Source organism: Sinocyclocheilus anshuiensis, unplaced genomic scaffold (assembly GCF_001515605.1).
Source record: "Sinocyclocheilus anshuiensis isolate Anshui unplaced genomic scaffold, SAMN03320099.WGS_v1.1 scaffold256, whole genome shotgun sequence".
In the NCBI taxonomy this organism is placed as follows: Eukaryota; Metazoa; Chordata; class Actinopteri; order Cypriniformes; family Cyprinidae; genus Sinocyclocheilus; species Sinocyclocheilus anshuiensis.
This window is the reverse complement of record NW_015558587.1, coordinates 1,316,069-1,325,640: the sequence shown is the minus strand read 5'-3', so window position 1 is coordinate 1,325,640 and position 9,572 is coordinate 1,316,069. Positions and strand designations below refer to the sequence as shown.

General features: G+C 34.3%; 1 protein-coding gene across 3 annotated transcripts in view; it reads right to left on the bottom strand.

Moving 5' to 3' along the window:
• The window catches only part of LOC107679908 (CTD nuclear envelope phosphatase 1A-like), an 11,380-nt gene extending 4,645 nt beyond the window's left edge, over nt 1-6,735 (bottom strand). The window contains exons 1-5 of one of the 3 annotated variants that reach the window (XM_016475632.1): nt 6,248-6,735; nt 2,962-3,028; nt 2,649-2,767; nt 1,432-1,620; nt 1,169-1,280 (exon numbers count right to left, since the gene is read on the bottom strand). In XM_016475632.1, coding sequence (XP_016331118.1) covers nt 1,169-1,280; nt 1,432-1,620; nt 2,649-2,767; nt 2,962-3,028; nt 6,248-6,361 — 601 coding nt within the window. In that variant the 5' untranslated portion in view covers nt 6,362-6,735. The remainder of the gene's footprint in view (nt 1-1,168; nt 1,281-1,431; nt 1,621-2,648; nt 2,768-2,961; nt 3,029-6,247) is intronic. The other 2 variants (XM_016475633.1, XM_016475631.1) reach the window with 2 other exon arrangements.
• Between the last annotated feature and the right edge of the window lie 2,837 nt (nt 6,736-9,572).

Below are 9,572 nucleotides of genomic sequence, written 5' to 3'. Positions count from 1 at the left end.
TCTGTTGTAAATAAATCTTAACCAATGATTCCTAATTGCATCTACTTCCGGAAGGCCAAATAAAGTGCTTTTGCTTTCGCACTCGCACTGGCATTATGCTAATATTTCCACATAGTGACATAGACATGTGGGGGCGTGTTAGAACGAGCCATTTTAGGTAGGCGTGGCTGACTCTTAACTTTTATAAAGAATATGTCTTTGGATTTGAGACTTTAGTCTTTGCAACTTTACAGATCTTCTTTATGCACCAAGAGCTTGTAACACTCCAAAGAGAAAGGAAAACTTGAAATCGCATCATATGACCCCTTTAAGATTTTTTTAAGACCTGCAGAAACCCTGTATATATTTTCAATGCAGAGTACAAATGCTTTTATTTGTGCTATAAATTACAGCTACCACAAGATGTGCATATTTGTGTAACATGCTGTGAGCTTTCAAACCCATATTTGTTTGTGTGTTGCATGCAATAGTGAACAGCGGTGTGCATTTAGGGGAACCTTTGATGCTCGTACATCAATTGTAAAATTGAGTGTAAAATACAACCGTCTTAATCAGAGCCATTGTTGCGTCTCCTCTCTTCCCTCTCCAATTTGCAGTTTTTTTTGTTACTATTAAAATCTGTTGTTCAGCTTCTTCAAAGTTCATATTCTATTACGTCATTCCTGATAATCATGATAGATTAATTTATTGCCAAGAACAATATAGGATGGGAATTGACCAGAACAAAAAACTTTTGCTGCTGAATTGATCTCCATGATTGGTTTCATGACTCTTGAAGTAGATTTGCAACAAAGTTCAGATTAGAGTCATTATATGCATGTGTGATCAATACTTTTAAAGCCAGCATTATAATTTACTTCCATAAAGTGATGCATTTCAGAGTAAAATTACTAGGGGGCTTGTTTTTATCCAAACTAATTGGATTCTGTAAAGTTGTCTTTATATGACTACATAATATAACATATAAATCCTGTATTAAATCTGATATTTGCTTATGGTTCACATTGCTGTGACGCTGAACATGATAAACATGTTGAGGGTGAAATGGCCTGAAGTACACAAGCACATCATGCAGAGAGACCAGCTAGACAACCGCTCACACACACGTTAATCCTGCAAAAGCACACTACACAATACAGTGTGCTTCTGAAATCAGGTCTAGTTTTACCTGGATGACTGCGATATGCTCCCGGCGAGTTGTCAAGAATGACTATACTTGATAAGTCGTCATGTACAACGGACAGGTCTTTAATATAACTACCTGAATCCAGCGTACAGTGCTGCACAAGATAAAGACAACACAAAAAGAAGACAAAACATAAATTGCATTTCCTTTACTAATTTCCATCTATCTATCTTCTATCTTCCATTTTTATTCTTCACATGGCAAATGTTAATGCAAAATGAAACATCAAGAGTTTCAGTGGTTACCTGTCTATAGTATCTTCTTTTCAGGATTCCCTTGTTGTTATCCAGCTTATCAGCTACTGCAGAACCATAGATCTCCATACTAGCAGTGAACACTACTAACTCATACCACTGACTGACCACCTCCAGGAAGAAGTCCACATGCGGCCTTTTATGCACAAAGAATCTGACCGGGTGTTTGTCTATTACCACCTGAAAAACAACAACAGCTTATATGAGAAAAATGAAAAAAGACATGGAGTTTTTTTTTTTTTTAACTAATAATACAATACTACTACTACTACTACTACTACTACTAATAATAATAATAATGCATTATTATTATTATTATTATTATTATTATTGTAACACATTACAATAAGTTTACATTTGTTAATATTAGTTAACTACATTAGTTAACATGAACTAAACAATGAACAATGAAGAGGAAGGGGTGATTGTTGTTGGTTACTGTATGATGATTGAAATCGAGAAATGGCCTTAAACAATTAGTAAATAAACTGCAGAACATTGTTTTCTAAATCACGCACACATTGCATGTATTCTGACAGCGCTGCACGAGCGAGCTCTTCGTTTCCGCCAAAATAAAAGTTGACAAAGCAAGAACTCCAACATTCATAAATGTTAGTATTGTAATTTTTCTGTTGTTCTGTAAAATAAAATAAAAACTAAGACAATAATAATGATAATAATTACAACAGCTCTGTTAATACATTTATTATAACATTCACACATAGTGTTCAAATTGGGATCTGTAATATTTTCTAATGTTTTAAAAGAAGTCTCTTCTGCTCAGCAAGGCTGCTTTTCATTTTACAGTAAAAAATACATGCCTGATTCAAGAACGGGGTCTGATCGCCAAAAAATATTATTTTAGTAACTTATTAATTTTAAGTTAAATTGTGCTTTGTTGGTATAGTGTCTGCTAGAATGTTAAAAAACATTCAGTGTTAAATATTTTTAAATTGTTGTTTTGTAATTGATTTTTTCTTTGAAAAACAAGACAAAACAGTAAAAAGCACATTTTGGCTATTTAATTTATGCAATGGTGAAAACAATTATCAAAATACATGGGGAAAAAATTTGAAAAACTGTGTTCGGTATTCGGCCCAGTGTTTCATTTTGTTTGGTTTCGGCTTCGGCCAAGAATTTTAATTTCGGTGCATCCCTATTGTTCACAGATGTGCATTTTTAATACGGCAAATAAAACAAACACTTACTTTGAGGACGAAGTCTGGCGGTGTCCCAGGCCGCACTGTAGGTCTGAGAACTCCATCGTGATGCGAGTGGATCAACGTCTCGTCGAGATCTAAAACTAAGATCTTTCGCTTCACGGTGTCTGAACAGAAATACAAACTCCCATGTTACTCGATGAAAATCAGCATATGAAAACACTGCACACAAATGCAACACTGCAAGTTTAACGAGTTTCAAGCATTTAACAAACAGCTGTCTCAAAGACAACTCGCACTCAGATCAGTCTTTCTGTTGTCATACCACTTTTAACTTGAGGAGAAGAAAAGAAACACTCACTGAGTCTGTTTCTGGAAATGGGTGACAATAGTAAGATGTCATATCGCACTGTTTGATACTGGATTATCTAGAACAGGAAGGAGACAAACAGCCACCTCAGTACACCACATGTATTATACAGAAGAAGACAATGAGTACAACTTTTACAGTTTATTTAAAACATACAGTAAATAAAAATACAATCCATAACTGACCAGTTGAGGGATCATTCCAATTACTGTTAAAAAAAAAAGATATAAAAAATATATATATTTTTTTTTTAATACATCATATATATATATATATATATATATATATATATAAAAGATGTAGATATTTAAATATATTTACTAACTTATACATATTTTAATTTAAATTTTGACATGATCTAATGTAAATATGACTCATATCTGGACTGCTCTCTAGATATCAGGATTCAGGCATCAGGACATAAATAAATCATAATCAATAATAATAAACATTAGTTGATAATATTTACTATTGACTTAAATTTTTGTTATAATACATATTTACAAATGTTTATTAGTTCATATTTAATTTATATTAATTATAAATATTTATTATGTTTTTAATAAGTCATATTTTAATTAAATATGACTATTAAACTGATATATTGGCATTAGGGCGCTTCTGACTCCAGATGGCATCAAACAAACAAACGAATAACAACAACAATAATGTATTGGTTAAGCATTAAGAATTACTAAGGACATTTAAATAATTGCTAGTAAATACAGTAGTCAACATTTGAAGTGGAAGACTTGTTTAGGTTTTAGGACAACTTTGATGAAAGGTTTTTGATCCACTTCAAATGTTGACTAGTGCATTTATACAATATTACATAATACAACAATACAATACAAATGTAATACAAATATCCATTAGCTTCTATTTATATTGGTTGATCATTAATATTAACTACAGAAATTGCTACGGCTAGTGTGTTACTACTACGTTTGACAGCTAATTCCAGGTTGTCTGTAACAGTGGGAACCCTGAATTAATAAAAAGGAATGTAAGAGCAGTTTTGGAGTTGCACATTTCACAACTGGTCAATTAGCAGCTTACTCAAATCTGGAATGAACCTGAGCTCAAACTCCGATGGTTTTCCCTTTAAGAGGTCCGAGACCCTCCGCCTCGGTCCACTGCTCACCACAATGTGGATACTCTTCCTCTCTTTCTCCAAATCCCTCTCTTCTGAGCTATCTTTAGCCCTGCCAGCTGTCTAAAAGTATCAGCCGAACTTGGGAGAGCACAGTCGAGTGAAACTGCCAGGGTGACTTTGAAAAGGGGGCTGTTTATTCCCAACCCGATTTAGGCCTCAGTAAGGACTCATTCATAATGTCGGGTCAAGCTGAACCGACCCGATGCATGCGTGACTGTAAAGCATGTCTAGTGGAGTGTCTGCTACTCTAGCATCCATATCAGAGTCCCAGACAAGTAATACCTTTATCATTGCGCCTTAATGATCATCTTAAAGATTATTATACAACTGGATTGCCAAAGCTTGCAGTGCACAGTGCGCACTCAGAAAAAAAAGGTACAAAAGCGGTCACTGGGCCGGTGCCTTTTCAAAAGGCACACCTTTGTATCTAAACAGTCCATATTGGTACCTTAAAGGTACATATTAGTACCTAAAGTGTACATATTAGTACCTAAAAGGTACAAAAGTGTACCTTTCGAGAAGGTACTGCCCCAGTGACAGCTTTTGTACCTTTTTTTCTGAGAGTGTGGGATTACAGCCTGCTTTCCAAACCCAAGTGTTTACATACTCTGAGCTAAAGCATGTGACACGGTTATCAGCTCATTCTGAAAACAATTAACCTACTGGATATTCACATTATTCCCCATTTTAAATTCTAAATTATTTATAATATTTTTTATTAATATTATATATATTTTTTTTAAATCACGCAAAGACATATCTGAAACGTATTTTACCCTGATCATTATTATTTGACTATAAAGTAGTAGTATATTGTTTATTTAATGCCAATGTCAGCATCTTAGGCTATTTTCATGGCAAAAACAATTAAAAAAATTCTATAAAAACCAGCAAACAAACAAACACAAGTTACATTACGCCAGATTTTCTTTTTATATTAACATAAGATAAAAATTCTAAAACTTTTTCTGGCAAAATTATACTAAATAACTCTTTAAGTGAGTTCACTTAAAATGCTAAATAACATAATACAATATATCTTTTAGCTTTAGCTAATTTTAGTACTTGGGCTTATTTGATTTCAGTCAACATTTCTAATTATCGTTTTAGATTTTCATCTAATATTTAGAATTTATTTCAATAGTTTTACTTTTGGTAAATGATTTACTGGTTGTAAATAAACTTATTTAATAGACTAAAAATAATACATTTTGGTACCAAGTCGTATCTTACCCTGAATTTGCTCCACAGTACAAAAAATAGTATATAGTAGTCGAATATATGAATAGTATAGTCGCTTTGGATAAATAAAAGCATCTGCTAAATTTGTAAATGTAAATGTAAAAACAATACATTTTGGTACCAAGTCGCATCTTACCCTGAATTTGCGCCACAGTACAACTACGTCTAATTTGTGTGTCTAAATGATGTTAATTTAGGTGGCAAGCTTTATTTTACTCTAATGGTAAATGCTTGACTGTTCATGAACACTTTAGGCCCACAGTAAAGTGCCACATTAACTAATTTAGCTGTCACCAGTTTGTAAATATCAGTGTATGTTTAATGAAATCAGTGTAACATATTATTCATAACCAGCAAGTCGTTGCTCTTCTCTAGCTGTGCTGTTGACAACCAAGCAAACTGGTCTTAACGGAGACATAACAAACTGGTTATGGGATACATACCCACATTAAAAAAATACTATAGTAATTTATAGTAAATACTAGTGTTTTTGAAGCATACTGTAGTAAAGTACTTGAATTAATTTGTTGTGATAATTCTATAGCTGCTGTGGTAATATAAACAATGGTATATTATACTACAATACACTACAGTCAAAATTAAAGTATACAGTTTATTATGCTGTAGCATTCATTAACAAAGTGTTGCGAGCACTATAATATACACACACAGTATAATACACTTTACTATAGCATGGTACAAAAACACTTATGTGGGTATGTTTCACAAAACAAACACTCGCTCTAACCAAACCTAGTCGGTTTAATAACCCAGACAGGTGTCTGCTGTCCCTCTTAGACACCTGTGTTAAAGTTCAGTGCCGTGTCATGCAACAAAAGTTGCTCGGACGTGTAAATGCCACTCTTTTCGGAAACTCACCGTCCGTATGTGCTTCCTGAGGATGTATAAGAAGAAGCTCCAGAGTCTGGAGGTCACGCCGAGGAAAGTGCGCACGCCGAGCAGACACTGGCGCGTCTTTAGCATGTCAACCATAACAGCAGAGTCCGTGAGGTGTGATCTACACCGCCGACAAGAGCAAGAGCAAGAGCAACACACCTGTGGAGATGAGAGGAGATCCTGACTTCTTTAGAGAGGTAGCTTCTCTGTCCGGCTCTGTGACGGCTAAGATGGTCAAACCAAGTGGAGTGTCGAACAAACGCCTCCGTGCTGCCGAAAGCCGAGAGAAGCGCGACCGTCCATCCGCTGCGGCATTAAAAGCACTATCCTCCTTCGGAGAAGCTTAGAGAAAGCGAAAAGAAAACACGTACAATTCCTCACCTCTGAGGACCGTTTAAAGCCAATACGGTAGAGCAGCACCGGCCGCCATCGCTTCCCTGACGTCACTTCCGCGAAGGGACCGAAAGTTTGTGCTCACGTGGCCGCGGAGGTTTTCAAACGGTTTCTCAATCGCTGAGAATTCAAACCAAACGGATCCATTTATATTTACTGGTTTTCTTGTCATTTAATTTATTTGGCCCTCTATTCTAATTCTATTTGATCTATTTGTTTTCTTTTTATTTAAAAAAAATATATATTTTTAAACTATTTGTTTTCTATTAAAAAAGACCTCTAACACTAGCTTTCTCTGTTCTTTATATATTCTGTTTGTTTTCTTTTTATCTATTATATAATTAACAACGAATTTGTGTCATGCAATTTATTTGACCCTCTAGCAATCTCTATTCTAATTCTATTTTATCTATTTGTTTTCTTTTTTATAAAAAAAAATCTATTTTTAAACTCTATTTATATTTAGTCATTTAGCAGACGCTGTTATCCAAAGCGAATTACAAATGAGGACAATGGAAGCAATTTATTATATAATAAATAAAAAGAAAACAGATAGAATAGAAAAAGAATAGAGCAAGCTAGTGTTAGAGGCCTTGTTTTGCTTGTGTTAATTGTATAATAAATAAAAAAGAAAAGGAATAGATAGAATAGAAAAAGAATAGAGAAGCTAGTGTTTTTTTTTTTTTATGTAAACAAGCAGTTTGTAAATGAATAGAGTGCAAGTCAGTTTTTTTAGAATAGAATTAGAATAGATTGCTAAAGTTAGAGGGTCAAATAAAGATGGAAGAGATGTTTTATTTTTAAACTCTATTTGTTTTCTATAAAAAGTTTTTTTTTTTTAAAGACCTCTAACACTAGCTTTCTCTATTCTTTATATATTCGGTTTTATTTTGATCTATTATAAGCTTAGAGAAAGCGAAAAGAAAACACGTACAATTCCTCACCTCTGAGGACCGTTTAAAGCCAATACGGTAGAGCAGCACCGGCCGCCATCGCTTCCCTGACGTCACTTCCGCGAAGGGACCGAAAGTTTGTGCTCACGTGGCCGCGGAGGTTTTCAAACGGTTTCTCAATCGCTGAGAATTCAAACCAAACGGATCCATTTATATTTACTGGTTTTCTTGTCATTTAATTTATTTGGCCCTCTATTCTAATTCTATTTTATCTATTTGTTTTCTTTTTATTTAAAAAAAAATCTATTTTTAAACTATTTGTTTTCTATTAAAAAAGACCTCTAACACTAGCTTTCTCTGTTCTTTATATATTCTGTTTTCTTTTTATCTATTATATAATTAACAAACAAAAAAAGCCTTGCTACGTGTACTGCGTTAAGCTGAGACTTGTTAAAGCACTTGTGTATCATTGCTCTTTTGTTGATTCTGATTGCTTCCATTGTCCTCATTTGTAAGTCACTTTGGATAAAAGCGTCTGCTAAATGACTAAATGTTCATTTCTTTTACTGAATACAGTGGTGGTTCTTTGATAATTAAAATGATCTAAAAAAAAAAATCCCCATAAGAATAAACAACAGATTTGGGGATTCATCTCAATGAGTCAAATCTTCTAGATTCGTTCATTAAAAAGATTCGTTCAGCAGTTCTTCTCCTCTCATGTCATGTCTCAGCAGTTGGCGATAAGTCTTTTTCTGCATTATCTCACACAAAAATCACTTTCAAACCAAGCCGCTTTCTGTTGGTTAGTGCCAGAAATTCGCATGACCAATTGGAAAATTTGTGAAATTTTTGGCCTTATGTCAAATCTCCAGTCACGTGGATGCATATTAAAATAAAGCAATAAGCCCCGTGAAGCCGTGGTTTACAGTGAATTTATAACAGCTAAGGGGCGTTGTTAGGCACTACGTGAAGCAGAGATGGGAAACCCCCTTAGCTGTTATAAATTCACTGTAAACGGGCTTATTGCTTTTATAAAACGGTTATTCCATATACGTGGTAAGGTTTCACAAAATAAAACCGAGCAAATAAAGTGTAATGATATTAATAAAAACAGTATTCTTCCACCAAACAATGTAGTTCCTCAGAAACGGTTGTGGTTCCAAAAAAGTGGTTGCCGAGCAACACACAAATGTTAACAAAGGTGTATGTTTGTAGTGTAATTTACAACAGCTTCGAACTTGGCTCAACCAATCAGAATCAAGGACCGGAACTATCCGTTTTATAATGACTGGATTTTGTCCGGGAAAATTTGCAGAACAACGGTAAATGATGAATGACTCATAAGTGATGAATCGGCTTTTGAATTTGTTCACCATAAAGATTCGTTCAGTAGCCCTTTCTGCATGTTACGCCGTTACACCAGTAGTCTACGACAAGTGACTCTTTTTCCGAGTCATTTTACACAAAAATTACTTTCAAACCAAGAAGCTTTCTGTTGGTCAGTGCAGGGAATTTGCATTACCAATTGGAAAATTAGCTACATTTACGTCCTCACGCGAAAGTCCCAGTCACGTGGACTAGAAGTTAAAATGCATGGATTTTATCCGCAAAAATTCGGTGAACAACAGTGAGTGATAATTCAACTCATTAGAATCAAATCTTTGTTCACCAGAAAGATCCGTTTAGTAGCCCTTACCGCACGTTACATCATTAAGAGCAAGTTACTTTTTCACTTTTCGTTCCATATTGTTCCAAATAAGAATTTCTTTCTTCTGTTGAGCACAAAAGAAGATATTTTGAAGAATGCTGGGCTGGTAACCAAACGGTTGATGATAACCGTTGACTTCCATTGTATTTTTTCCATACTATGTTAGTCAACGGCTACAAGTCAACATGACTTAATTTTCATTTTAGGGGGAACTATCCCTTTAAGTATGTGAAAACTTGAAATAAAATGTGTAAAATTTGTATGCATAGTTGACTTTTAATATAAATTTTATCGATAATTTATTAAAGTTGCC